The sequence below is a fragment of the Silurus aristotelis genome (assembly GCF_946808225.1).
Source record: "Silurus aristotelis genome assembly, chromosome: 16".
NCBI lineage: Eukaryota > Metazoa > Chordata > Actinopteri > Siluriformes > Siluridae > Silurus > Silurus aristotelis.
This window is the reverse complement of record NC_139589.1, coordinates 10,270,260-10,284,778: the sequence shown is the minus strand read 5'-3', so window position 1 is coordinate 10,284,778 and position 14,519 is coordinate 10,270,260. Positions and strand designations below refer to the sequence as shown.

Sequence of the window (14,519 nt, the reverse complement as noted above, 5' to 3'; positions counted from 1 at the left end):
TTAAAATGACTGCATTTCCCATAATGCAGTCGTGCGAGGATTTCCGCAGTCAGTCCAAAGATCCTGTCCGCTATTCCTTATTAGACCGAAAGAACGCATCCAAACGTTGCATTGCAGATTGTTATTACAGCTCAGTCCGGAGCACCAGGAAAATGCAGGCGCTCTGAAATCGGAAACGAAATTCACAACCAGGTAAAAGAGAATGATTTCCTTCTCTCACAGCTACAAAATACCAGTAAATTCTAACTGGTTTCAAAGAGTACAAATACGATTACAAACCATCAGCTGGTATTTAACCATAAACACCACGTGACGCAGTGTGTTTGTGAACATTATTAAATCATTAACATAAAAAACAAACAAATCGGTGTAGAAACTTAGAAATCTGGGTGGGGGACCCAAAGATCCCTATTTTGATACCAACATGTGATTTACATGTGAATTACTATTGGTCCTTATGGTATTCACTAGACTATAACATGCCTATACATTACAAACAGACCCAGAAGGACCATTACTGTGTCCATTAGAACCAATGCAATTTTAATGATAACCATTAAAAACATTACACATTCTATAACGATTTCTGTTGTTTTAAAATAGAAAGAAGGGATTTAATTGTGAATGTAGTTAACATTTTTCCTGAAATACTGTTTCATTACTTAATTATTTCAATTCAGGATGACTTAATTGTGGATATACAGTACCTGGGTTTACTTAATTTTAAAGTAGCATTATGGAGCCCCCTTGTGACAAAAGACAATATAACAATCAGAGGTGGCAAAATTACACACATCCTTCACTCAAGTAGAAGTACAGATACTCATGTTTTAAAAGTTAAAGTACTGACTACACGTATTCAATCAAGTTAAAGTAAAGAAGTTTGGGCTCTGACATGTACTTACGTAAAAAGTAGCCATTTAAGCTGTTTTAGTGTCACACACTAAACCGGACCTCACATCATATCAATATATTGATATACAGGAATTTAAAATGTTGTTATCTAATGAATGTATCCAGGCTGAACAACCACCAAATAGAACACAAGCAGAGAAAAGATGATGATGATGAGGTGGTTAGGAATGTCTCTTTTCTCAGTCATGTTAACATCGCTGACTCCCTCTGTCAAGTCCACGTTAGCCCCATAGACTACGACTGTAGTGTGTGAGAGCCAGTAAATTATATACCAGTAGTTAAAAAAGTCACACAATGTCAAGAAATAGGTCGATAGGCTAAAAACTGTGCGCAATTAAAAAATATATATATATTGATCGTGTCACTAAATTGATTAAAACTAAAGTAACAAGCCTGGTTTGAAAATGTAAGAAGTAGAAAGTACAAATAATTGTGAAAAAAAATTAATAAGTAAAAGTAAAAAGTTGTCAGAAAAATAAATAGTTAAGTACTTGATTCCAGAAAAGTCTACTCAAGTAAAGTAATGAAGGATTTGCACTTCACTACTTCCTATCTCTGAATACAATACAATACAAAACAAATATGTAAATTCATTATATTAACTTATGGAACAGATAGTAATGTGTGGCCTCAACCTGGAAGTGGTTAAATAAAAAGGTATAGCCATCTTTTTTTTTTTCTCAAACTGCTACCACAAAGTTGACACACAATATTATTGTATGCCTTAGGATGTAAATCATTCAAATTTGCCTTCACTTGAACTAGGCTCAAACCTGTTCCAGCATGAAAATGTCCCTGTGTACAAAGCCAGCTCAAATAAGATATAGTTTACATGGGTTGGACTGGAAGATATGTAGTTGCCTGTTATAGAGGTGTGACCTCAACCCTATTGAACACTTTTGGAATAAATTGGAACACTATCAGGCCTCCTCACCCTTCATCAGTAAGTGACTTTATTAAAATCCTTGTGGCTCCAGAGGCACACAAATCTAGTGGAACACTTTCCCAGAAAAGTGGAAGCTATTATGACAGCAAATAAGGAATAAATGTGGAACGGAATGCACATACGAATCTTATGGTCAAGTGTCCACATTTTTGTCCATGTAGTATATATCATATTCCACAGGATACAATACGATTTCTGGTCTTAAAGCAATGATTGATACTGTATTTATTGACAATACTGAATCTGCTAAAATACAATTTAGTAAAATTTAGTAGCCTCTGATCAATATGTGACCTATGTGTTCAGAATTAGGATAGGACTGAAATTAGAAGTAGATTAGATTAGATGTACGACTACCGAGTATCTGCAAATGTTGTTGCTTTTTGCAATAAAAATCAATGTGATGATGAAATTGCTTTTTAACAAGATGTTATTGTTGTGTTGTGTTCCAAAACCTTTGCCACAAATTTGGTGGCACATAATTGGCTAAAGTATCTTTATATATACAGTACAGACCAAAAGTTTGGACACACCTTCTCATTTAAAGAGTTTTCTTTATTTTCATGACTATGAAAATTGTAGAGTCACACTGAAGGCATCAAGGGCTATTTGACCAAGAAGGAGAGTGATGGGGTGCTGCGCCAGATGACCTGGCCTCCACAGTCACCGGACCTGAACCCAATCGAGATGGTTTAGGGGAGAGCTGGACCGCAGAGTGAAGGTAAAAGGGCCAACAAGTGCCAAGCATCTCTCGGGGAACTCCTTCAAGACTGTTGGAAGACCATTTCAGGTGACTACCTCTTGAAGCTCATCAAGAGAATGCCACGAGTGTGCAAAGCAGTAATCAAAGCAAAAGGTGGCTACTTTGAAGAACCTAGAATATGACATTTTTCAGTTGTTTCACACTTTTTTGTTATGTATATAATTCCATATATAATTCCACATGTGTTAATTCATAGTTTTGATGCCTTCAGTGTGAATCTACAATTTTCATAGTCATGAAAATAAAGAAAACTCTTTGAATGAGAAGGTGTGTCCAAACTTTTGGTCTGTACTGTATATATATATATATATATATATATATATATATATATATATATATATATATATATATATATATATATATATATATATATATATATATACACACATTTTATTTCACTGGCACTAGCAATCCCATTTTCAGCAATCATGTTCCAGCATGGTAATTCAAAGGAAGGTCTATAAAGACATGACCTGCAAAGGTTAGAGTGGAGAACTTGAGTGCCCTGCAGAGAGCCCTAAACCCAATCACCTTTAGGGTGTCTGTGCTCCAATATATATAATATATATATATATATATATAATATATGAAGGTAAACTAATAGAGGGGGACTCATTCTGATATAGGATGTTCAAAGAGCATATCTGAAAGTGATGGTCATACAAAAATCATACAAATTGAAAAATTTGGCCATACAATGTAACTTCATTGTAGACTGGATTTTATTGAATCATTTTTTTTTTTTTTAGCTTACTGACTCACAGCACCAGGGTACCAGGTTTGATACTGGGTTACTGTCTTAAGCATCTTTCTGTGCATTCTTCTTTTACTTTTGAAGGTTTCCTGTCAGTAAGTGAATTGGCTAAAATAAATGAGTCCACTAAGTGAAAGAACGAGCGTCTGCTGAAATGCTGACAAGTGCATCCGAGCATGGTAGCTTGCAATGGATTTGTATCCCATCCAGGCTGATACCAGATCCATTATGGGTTTGTCCAGGAAGAGCCGTTACTGACAGTCAATAGTTTTGTTTAAAATATTTAGGCCTTGGGAGGTGCTGAGATTTAACAATTTGTCTAGAAAACAATTAACCATTATTATACAATAATAAAAAAAACTATGAATTGTGTATTTGTTATTTTTAACACAAAATGGTTTAACAATGAAAAAGTCATGACATTTTATTCTTATTTGTTTCCAGGAGAAATGGAAAACCGGACACGTGGTTATTCCCAAATACTCCAAGCAAAACCACGAAAAACAACCTTGTTTAGAAAAGAGATAAATGGCATAACATATAGAATCCCAGCCCTAATCTACATAAGCGAGACTCAAACCTTTCTTGCTTTTGCTGAGAAAAGAGCATCACCATGCGATCATGATGCCATCCTCCTGGTCATGAGGAGAGGAACACAGCAGGATGGGTCCATTCAGGTAATGATGGTGCAAACATTGTATTACTTTAAATTTTTTCCTCAAATGGTCTTAGATACGGTCATGTTTCTTTTCAGTGGTCACCTGTTCAGGAGCTTAGCACAGCTTGTTTGCCAGGACATCGCACCATGAACCCATGTCCGGTGTATGAGAAAGAAACTAAGACTCTCTTTCTGTTTTTTATCTGTGTGCTGGGCAAGACCAGTGAGCATCACCAGATTCACACCGGTAAGAACAAAGCTCGACTGTGTTACGTCACCAGTAGTGACAACGGACAAAGCTGGACCAGCACAATAGACTTGACCGAAAGTGTGATTGGACATGAGATTAGAAATTGGGCTACGTTTGCTGTTGGACCTGGCCACGGCATTCAGATGAAGAGTGGCCGACTCATCATTCCTGCTTATGTCTATTATATTCATTGTCGATGTTTTCCCTTTCATTTTCCACTATGGGTTACATCCCATGCTTTCGCATTCTATAGTGATGATTGTGGGGTCACATGGCAGGTTGGAGAAAGAGTAAGTAGTGAGTCTTGTGAGTGTGAGATGGCAGAGATCATAGACCAGGGGTCCAGGAGTGAGTTATACTGCAACGCACGGAGCAGTAAAGGTCACAGAGTCGAGGCTTTGAGTAAGAGCAGTGGAGCAGCGTTTGATAGACCTCATGTTGCACGGAAGCTAGTAGAGCCCTCTCATGGCTGCCAGGGGAGTGTGGTGAGCTTCTCTGCACCTGAGGACCAAGAGAATTGTTTAGCACAATACACAAAGACTTGGCTCCTTTATTCCCATCCAACTGACAGAAGGAGTAGAAAGGCTCTTGGTGTGTATTTGAATAAATCTCCTCTTAGTATATCTGGTTGGAGCAAACCATGGATCATCCATCAAGGCCCTAGTGGATACTCAGATCTGACCTCATGCCAGAAGCCTGGTCAGTTTTCTTGCCTCATGGAGTGTGGGAAGAAGAGTGAGCTTGAAGAAATAGCCTTTGTGGAGTTTTCTCTCTGTGATATCATGCAAAATCAGTAGCTGTTTTTGCATGGTTAATAATAATCTTGTTTAAAGAAAAGCATAAATACACCTACATGAGATTTAATTATCACAGTTTTTAGAATTTCAATTCTAATATTGTAGCACTTTTAACAAAAGACATGGTCATGAAACAGCTTTGCGAAATCCATGTGTAGATCTAGATCCTTAATGTGCATTTCAGAGAGCTTGTTGAGGAGATGGAAAATGCAGCAAGCATCCACAACTAATATTAGCTATAGTTACACTCTGGCCATATCCACATAATCTTCAAAACACTGGAACAATGTGTTTTTACTGAAACCAAAAAAACAAATGTGAAATTAATTTACCTTTTTTGAAGGTATGGGATGTATGCTGGAATGTGTCAGTTAGACAGAGGCCTTTTTTCTTGTCTCAGTATCTAAAATTCTACAAAGAGGCTGTGATACTTCTAATGGTTTTTGTGCAGTTGTTAAATGCTACAGTTTGATTGGCTCTGTATTTTCTCATGATGGTTGTCGGGCCACTGTTTGAAACCAGTGGCACAATTAGCATTTTAGATCTAGTTACTAGATCTGAGAGAGAGAAAAAAAAATGCAAAAACAGCAAGATTTTCCTCCAACATATTCAGCAAACTTTTTAACTTTTACTCAGCAGTGTCAATGATGCATCAAATTCACATTTCAATTTATTTTCGTTTACAATAAAAAATACAGAAAAATATCTTTTACAATAAAAAAAAAATACAGAAATATTTTAAGCATCTATAACTTGAAAGAGGATCAAACTATATTTTTTCATTTTTCTGTGCTCTCATTATCTTGCTCTACCCAGTCCCAGACATGTATAGATCCATCTGAAGCTGCAGAGAGCAAGGTTCTTGGCCGCCATGGATGCCACACATGAGTTGTGACCACAAGAGTGGCATCGGCCTTTTCTTTCCACGATAAGTTGTGACCCCGATGAACAAAAACGGGCCTAGGCGTCTGTGAATCGGTGCTCCAGCTTTTTGTGTCAAAGATTTGCACTGATCCGTCAAATCCTTAAAATGAAAACATAAACAAAGTCAATCCACTTCTTTGAACAAACCCATCAAGTTAGAAGAAGATACATTAATATGATCTACCTGACACCGCAAGAAGGTCATCCAGAGCAGGAGCCCATGTGATCGTCACAAACTCGTCACTGAGATCATTTTGCTGCAGGGAAAGCTGAGCCTGGCTGATTGGAGTGCTCGGGTTTCGTAGATCAGACACGATTATCTGACCAGAAGAGGAAAGTCTTGCTACAATGCATGAGGCAGTGTCACACTGTGCTTCAACTGTCCTCAATCCAAAAGTCCAATGTGAGCCAGTTGAACTTTTTGAGAAAGCATAATGATTGATTTTTGGGTTTCTTGAATCTCCCAGATACAGAGTGCCATTAGTTGCACAAATAGCAAATGTATTATCAGTCACAAACTGCAGACCACTCACTATATCCAATGAGTCTGTTTCTATGAACAACAAAAAAGAACCCCGGGTTAGAACTAAATTTGTTTAGTTCACCTGCAAAAACTCAGAGCTTACAATGGCATGGATAAGCAACTAATAAACTAATAAAGGAAATGGCTATGAATAATGCAATTTGAAGTGACTGGTTTCGTTTGTAGTGGTGATTAATTTGACCAAATAGATGTGACCTCTCAATTAATTTATTAATGATTAAACACGTCTGTCTTCAACCATTACATTTTCCTAAAATCCTCAAATCACAAGATCACAAATAAGACAAAGGTGAGCCTATGTCCTATGTCCCTGTAGCTAGTACCTATCTCTTAGCTAAATAAAATACATAAATACATGCGACTGGATAAACTGCAACAGGGAATCTGCTAAAGAACCCAAACTGGATCATATTTAGAAAACTGGAGTTGCTAAAATAGCAATATAGCTGTAGCATATATTAGTGTATTACTGCTTTGCTGGGTCTGCATCCTCACTTTAAATGCTGGTTGAAACAGAAAGTACATGAAAAATAAAAATAAGACATTTTTATTACCTACTGCATAAAGCTTTCCCCCTGAGCTTATGTCAGTCTGCTGAACATCATGTATTGTAGAGCCGTGAAGAACAGAAGGATTCTGAGTGAAACCCGAAGCAAGTTTTCTTCCTTTGGCTGATGTGTGACTGCAGTTTATAACTCCTGTTCTCTTGATGACATCTGAAAACCAAAGGTGACAAAGTTTTAAAATGAGTTAACAAAAACACAATCAGCTCCAAAATAAATTGGCAATATTCGTAATATGATATATATATATATATATATTTTTGATATTTATTTATTTTTGTAGTTTATTTGCTTAAGGCTGAAAATCACAAATATAACCTCTATAATAAAAAATAAATAAATAAAAATAGCCAGTTTAATCAAGGGTGCCAATACTGAAGTTCATTGTGATTTTGAAAAATGTCTGCATACATAAATTAAAACAAACTACATATTATTGTGCTGAAATAATCAATAATAATGAATAAATACCACTATCATCATCTCCAATGTCCCAGACCTGGATTTCGGAATTAGAATGCCCACTAGTCACCACACATCTGCAAATAGATCACAGTTAAAAGGTGATGACTCTAGAACTATTATTCATTATTATAACAGAGAAATGTACAATTATAATTATCTCACAATTCTTTCAGGCATTTGAGCTTAAAACATAATTTGTTAAAAAAAAAAAAATTTTGTCACATCTAGATCTACACGCTTTTGTATCACAACAGGTGGACGGGGTCAACAACATTTCTTATATAATTTGTTTTACAAATCTTTTTTTTTTTTTTTTTTTTGCTTGACAGGACCACACTTTTGTGTATCTTGTATTAGAGCAGTTAAAATATAATGCTTTGGTGAGTACAATTCTTTTATACTGACCACTGGATGTTCAACATGGCAGGATTTGGGAATTAGAATTGTTGATCTCTTCAAAGATGGCGAGGCTATAAGAAGATCGGTAACACCCTGAAACTGAGTTACCGTATAGAGGCCTGGGTCATTCAGAAGACAGGTTCCCTGGTGAGAAGTACCAAGAAAATTGTGTATTGCCTACAGTCGAACATGGTGGTGGTAGCATCATGGTCTGGGGCTGCATGAGTGCTGCTGGTACTGGGGAGCTGCAGTTCATTGAGGGAAACATGGATTCCAACATGTACTTTGACACAATGAAGCAGAACATGATGCCCTCCCTTGGCCAATAGATGGATTTTCAACATAACCCAAACACACCACCAGGAAAACAACTGCCTTGCTAAAGGAGTGATCAAGTATGTCTCCAGACCTGAACCCTATTGAGCACCTGTGGGGATCATCAAGGGGAAGGTGGAGAAGCACCATGTGCCAAACATCCAGAAGCTCTGTGATGTTAATTATGGTGGCATGGAAGAGGATCCCATGAACAACCTGTGCAGCTCTGGTGAATTCTATGCCCAGGAGGATTAAGGCAAATAACAATGGTGCTTACACAAAATATAAACACTTTGGATCCAGTTTTGACATGTTCCCTTAGGGTGTACTCACTTTTGTTGCCAGCTGTTTTGACAATAATGGCTGAATGTTGTTATTTTTAAGAGGCCAGTAAGGGGTGTACTCACTTTTGTGAAATTCTGTACCTTTGCCACAATTCTAGTCTTTCATTTAACTTTTATTTAAGAAATACCACAAACAGGAATGCACAACAAAAATTTTCAGACTTTTCACCTTGTTGTGACCTTGGATATTAGCGGTGGACACAAAGTTCAATTTTTCTGATGTGTGTTATGCATCCTTGCTAAAATCCATGTACTCTGCACCCTGACCACTAATCCATTACAATCTGTTGAAATTAGCAAGATTCTTTTTGAGGGTGATCAAGCTACTACGCATTAAACGTACCGTTTACCAAAGATGTGTTTCAGGCACTCAACCGGCTCTTCACTAAATCCACCATGCTGCACTTTAAAGTCACGCTCTGGACAGAGTCCCTTTGCACATTGAAAAAGAAGATTGTATTTGGGTTGCATTTTTGATGAGAAATATACAAAGAAATTTGTCTAGATTTGGACTTACCTTATTCCCCTTTGCATACAATTTCAAAGGCAACAACAGCTCTAAAATTTCATTCTTCTCTGACATGTAACCTGCAACACATATACCTGAAACAGAAGAAGCATCCGTTCATTCCATCTGTCGCATTACAGTTTTTCTCAAATGCTAAAACACAAAAGCCAATCCTCTAAACCAAATGGCCAGTTGTCTAAACACATTTACTAAATCTAGCCATCCTTTTCCAATATCATAAACACATTTCACATCAAGACACAATTTACAAAACACAATATTTCGTTCTCATAAATCTTAACACTTTTTTCTTTGCTAAAACACAAGTTGCAAAAGAACTCGTGAAAAAAGAACAAATGAAAGCTCATGTGATGCAAAATGCTTGCCACAGTCAGCAATATTTGAACACAATGAACACACCTGGCGTCATTCATTACACACAACGACTCAATTGAAGACACTTGTTGCTAATGCTGTGACCACATGTACAAAAGCAAGTTCAGAGTGCACAGTTTGCTGAAGATTCCAAACAAACACAATGGATGAAGGCAGAGTCAGGGGAAGAGGAATTCGAGTCAGAGGAGGGAGAAGAGTTGGCCATGGAAGAAGAGGAGCAGGCCAACAAGGGAGAGGAGAAGGTCCAGGAGGGAGAGCAAGACAACCTCGCACCATCATTACGGACGAAATGCGAGCAACAGTCATTGACCATGTCATTGTCCATGGCATGACAATGGCTGAAGCAGGACTACGAGTCCGTCCAAACCTGAGTAGGTTCACCGTGGCCACCATTATCAGGGCATTCAGACAACACAACAGGTATTGTACTCTATTGCTTTCTTTGTCACAATACAATTTTACAAGCCTGTGAAAGTAGTCTATTGGTTTCAAATCAGTTGTTGCTGTATTGTAAAACTGACAACACATGTTTCTTTCTTTAGAGTTTAAAGAATGCCACATAGAGGTGGGAGGGTTGCCATATTTACAGCGGCACAAGAAACCCTCATTGTGGTTATGGGTCGTGAGAACAACCTCATCAGACTCCGGGAGATCAGAGACAAAGTCATTGCCGATAATGTCAACTTTGAGAGCATTGATGATGTCAGCTTGGCCACAATAGACCGAGTTCTCCGGCGCCAAAAGATGCGGATGAAACAGGTCTATAGGGTTACCTTTGAGCGCAACTCTGCGCGACACAAAGACCTACGTTACGAGTATGTGCAAGTAAGTATACATCCATATTCACAGTACAGTTAGTGGACATACTGTGTTGCTCAGTGGCCTACATTACTTCTGGACAATACTGTGCTACCTGATTGACTGTTGTTCTAAACACCTGTGCACTTTCACATTTTCACAGAGTTATTACAGTTGGACACGATGGCCAGACCTCATGAGTACCTCTTCCTGGATGAGGCTGGCTTCAACCTGCAGAAACGAAGGCAAAGAGGCCGTAACATCATTGGCCAAAGAGCCATCACTGAGGTTCCTGGCCAACGGGGGGGTAATATTACTCTTTGTGCGGCCATGGGTTTGGAGGGGCTTGTCCACCGGCATGCTGTCCTTGGGTCTTACAACACCCAACGTCTCCTCACCTTCCTAGAGGAGCTAAAAGACATCCATATGGACCGCCAACAACACCATCCTGGGCCCGCACATCAAATTTATGTGATCATTTGGGAAAATGTACGCTTCCACAAAACAAACCAAATCAGAGAGTGGTTCACCACCAACAGTAACCACTTTTTAAACGTCTGTCTACCACCCTACTCCCCTTTCCGGAACCCTATAGAGGAGTTCTTCTCATCATGGAGATGGAAGGTTTATGACAGACAACCATACACTAGAGAGGACCTCCTAAGGGCAATGGAGCTGGCCTGTGTTGACATCCCAGTGGAGGCCTTCCAAGGATGGATTCGCCATTCCAGGGCGTTTTTCCTGCAGTGCCTGGCAAGAGACAATATAGCCTGCGATGTGGATGAGGTGATGTGGCCCGATGCAGCTCAGCGACAGTGATTGTGGTGTGTGTGTGTGTGGTGTGAATAAAGTAAATAAAAAAACTTCACACCCTGATCATGTTTTCAAGAGTACTGTTGTGTGCAATAGATTCTGTTTTTGCATTGAGTTGTGTTACAGTAGTGTACATGCAGAATTTACTATAGATTTATACTCTTCATATGAAACTCTCAAATCTAAATGCCTAATCCTCTGCAGAGATCTAAGAACATCCATTGCTGTAAAGTTTTAAAAATATGCATTGGCAGTTATGAAACAAAGAACCTTCTCACAAATTGAGCATTGTGTTTTCAATTGTTTTGCTGTAGTGTGTAATGATGTGTATAGTGTTAAGATTTTTGAAAGCTTCGAGCTGCTCTTTTGGTGTGAAAGTTTGAGTTTTGAAGTGAGAAGGTGTGGTTGTGTTTATGTAGCTTTAGAAAAGGGTGTTGTGTTTAGACATTGGGGAACATGGAGGAAACGTTTGTGAAATGTGTTTTAGCATTTGAGAAAAACTGTAATATGAGACTTATTCAGTTTTAAGGTGATGTCTGTGCATGTGCAAAAGGCCATTATGGCCATGGTCAGGACAAGGAACATGCCATTGCTTACTTTCTCTTATTGGATGGGGAGACGTAACACATGCAACTATTAAATTAACTAACGATCAGAAGATGACCAGGAAAGATTAGAAAAAATGAGAAAAGAGGGAGTTATCATTGTCTTATTATGTACCCCCTACCCCTCCTGCCACCCCCCTTCCTGCCTTCCCTTCCATTAAACCTGCACTTAAGGTATGTGTAGAGGATGTAAAACGAGTCTTCAGAAGACAGACGACTAGGAAAGCTTCAGGCCCAGATGCTGTTTCACCTGCCTGTCTAAAAGCATTGATGCTGCTGACCAACTGGCCCCATTTTCACTCAGATCATCAACAGATCACTGGGGCTGTGTAGTTCCCTGATACTTCAAACGCTCCAAGATCATTTTAGTCTCCAAAAAAAAAAAAAAAACACTGATCTTAATGATTACCGAGCTGTTGCTCTCATGTCTGTGATCATTAAGTAATTTGAAAGACTGTTCCTGGCCTACCTGAAGGATATCACTGGACCCTTGCTAGATCCTCTTTACTTTGCCAGGTATGCGGATGATGGAGTCAACATGGGACTGCATTATATTCTGCAACTTCTTGATAGACCTGTGACCAACGCAAGGATCTTCTTTGTAGACTTCAGTTCGGCATTTAATACCATCATCCCTGACCTTCTCTCAGCCAAACTGACGCAGCTCTCCATGCCCACCCCAATCCGTCAGTGGATAGACAGGCAGCAGATATTGAGGCTGGGCAACCTCACATCCAGTTCTCTCACTATCAGCACTGGTGCTCCCAAGTGCTGCATTTCCTCCCCTGTACACAAATGACTGCACCTCTAAAAACCCCTCGGTCAAGCTTCTAAAGATTGTGGACGACATTAGTCATCAGCCTCATCCAGGATGGAGAAAAGTCTGCTTACAGACAGGAGGTGAAAGAGCTGGCTGTCTGGTGCAATCACAACAACCTGGAGCGCGACACACTCAAAACAGTGGAGATGATCATGGACTTCAGGAGAATTCCCCCGGCACTCCCCCCACTCGCCATGTAACAACAGTGGAGTCATTCAAGTTTCTGAGTAGCACCATCTCTCATGATCTAAAGTGGGACAATGATATTGACTTCATTGCTAAAAAGGCCCTGCAGAGGTTGTACTTAATTCGCCATTGAGTCTGTCCTGTGTACATCCATAACTGTCTGGTTTAGTTCAGCTTCCAAATCAGACATCAAGGGGCTACAGCAGACAGCCAGGACTGCTGATTATTGGTGCCCCAACCTCCAAGATCTTCACTCCTCCACAGTGAGGAAAAGGGATAAGAAAATCACTTTGGACCCCACACACACCCAGCCCACTCTCTCTTCGAATTGTTCTCTTCTGGTCAGCGCTACAGAACATCATCTACTATAACAGCCAGGCCTGTGGGTTTCCTCCTGCAGGCTATACTCAGCATGAACATTTACAATATTCAGAACTACACATTTATATATAGAATCCGAATGGTACAACTGCACACATCTGTACATTCGTTTAAACAACATTTCTACTTCTGTATATAGTGCAATAATTAATTGGCTGTTTTACTTATATTTTGTTATATTGTGACTGTACTTTCTCCTGCACTGGAAGCTCCTGTAAACATACTTGGTAATAAAGCTATTTCTGATTCTGATGTACAAATAATCTTCCACATGCAATTCATGTACACACTGGATATGCTGGAATATAAAAATAATGTTAATCAGCAATACTTTACTTTTTTCTCCTGTCCACTCAATAGTTTTTGTTGGATGCTCGAGCTGAAATTCATGCAGGTCTTTATAGCTGCAAGAAAGACAACAGACATAATGTCAGCATCAGATGTGCTCTTACTTTCAACATCTGTCTGGCTCATAAAGACAAATCTCCAGGAATCTCATCATGTTCATCTTCTTTTATGACTTACAGTGTAAAGGACTGCATAAACCATTCGTCCGCTTCATCAGATGACATTCTTATCTCCTTTTTGTTCTACCTTAAATATATACTCTCTATTCTCTCGCTCATTAAATACAACAGCCGCTGAAGAGGAAACAAAACCGCACTTTACTTATTCAATTCCAAATGGTTCTCTATAGGATGTAAAGTGCACTAGTGTGTAGTGTGTACAAGCTTTATATGTGGATCAAGGCGGTATGAAATGAAAGGGAGCCTGAGTTGCGGAAGTTCTTCTTCGTTGCTTCAAATTTGACGTGAGTTTCCGATCACGCAGCTGTTTGCTGCCACCTGCTGCACACACTTCAGAATTATTATTATTATTATTATTATTATTATTATTATTATTATTATTATTATTATTATTATTATTATTATTATTTTATCTTAGGTTCGAAAAGAAAATGGGTATAATAAAATCAATGCCTTTAATTTTGAACTTTATTTATTTATTTATATATTTATTCATTTCATTTTTATACTTTTACTTATACTTAAAACGTATTTTCACTTGACAAAAATACTTCAATGCATTCTAATGAGTAATGTTTTCATTTTTTACTAAACTCAGTGGCAGACCTTGCATTTCACACTTAGGCCTGCAGTGGCGTCCTATCATCATGATGCTACAGCTATAGAAATATAAATTTTACATCAATATTATACAGAAATGCAGTATAACAGCAGAGATAATCTGCCTTACAGCACTCTGTTATACTGTATACAGGTATAACAGAGTGCTGTTATACCTGTTTAACAGCTCTCTGTTATACCTGTATCTCATGCAGTGTGAATAAATATCATTACTAAAGCAAGAAAAC

At 38.5% G+C, this 14,519-nt stretch overlaps 3 protein-coding genes across 4 annotated transcripts in view; 2 read left to right on the top strand and 1 right to left on the bottom strand.

Annotated features, from left to right (window-relative positions):
- The window catches only part of LOC310739200 (sialidase-3-like), a 161,078-nt gene that overhangs the window by 123,007 nt on the left and 23,552 nt on the right, over positions 1-14,519 (top strand). The gene's annotated exons all lie outside the window — the stretch shown is intronic.
- Positions 38-6,685, top strand: LOC310739197 (sialidase-3-like). Of its 2 annotated transcripts, none has more exons than XM_083564915.1 (3): positions 38-192; positions 3,823-4,055; positions 4,133-6,685. In XM_083564915.1, exons 2-3 carry the CDS (start codon positions 3,828-3,830, stop codon positions 5,081-5,083), a joined length of 1,179 nt encoding a protein of 392 aa, XP_083421041.1. In that variant the 5' UTR covers positions 38-192; positions 3,823-3,827; the 3' UTR covers positions 5,084-6,685. The 2 variants fall into 2 exon arrangements, with proteins under 2 accessions (XP_083421041.1, XP_083421042.1); XM_083564916.1 differs by having other exon boundaries at positions 48-192; positions 3,826-4,055.
- wdr73 (WD repeat domain 73) lies at positions 5,677-13,935 on the bottom strand. Its single transcript, XM_083564922.1, has 8 exons — positions 13,670-13,935; positions 13,481-13,548; positions 9,155-9,240; positions 8,981-9,069; positions 7,586-7,653; positions 7,106-7,267; positions 6,192-6,560; positions 5,677-6,107 (listed from the first exon to the last, which is right to left on the bottom strand). Exons 1-8 carry the CDS (start codon positions 13,714-13,716, stop codon positions 5,863-5,865), a joined length of 1,134 nt encoding a protein of 377 aa, XP_083421048.1. The 5' UTR covers positions 13,717-13,935; the 3' UTR covers positions 5,677-5,862.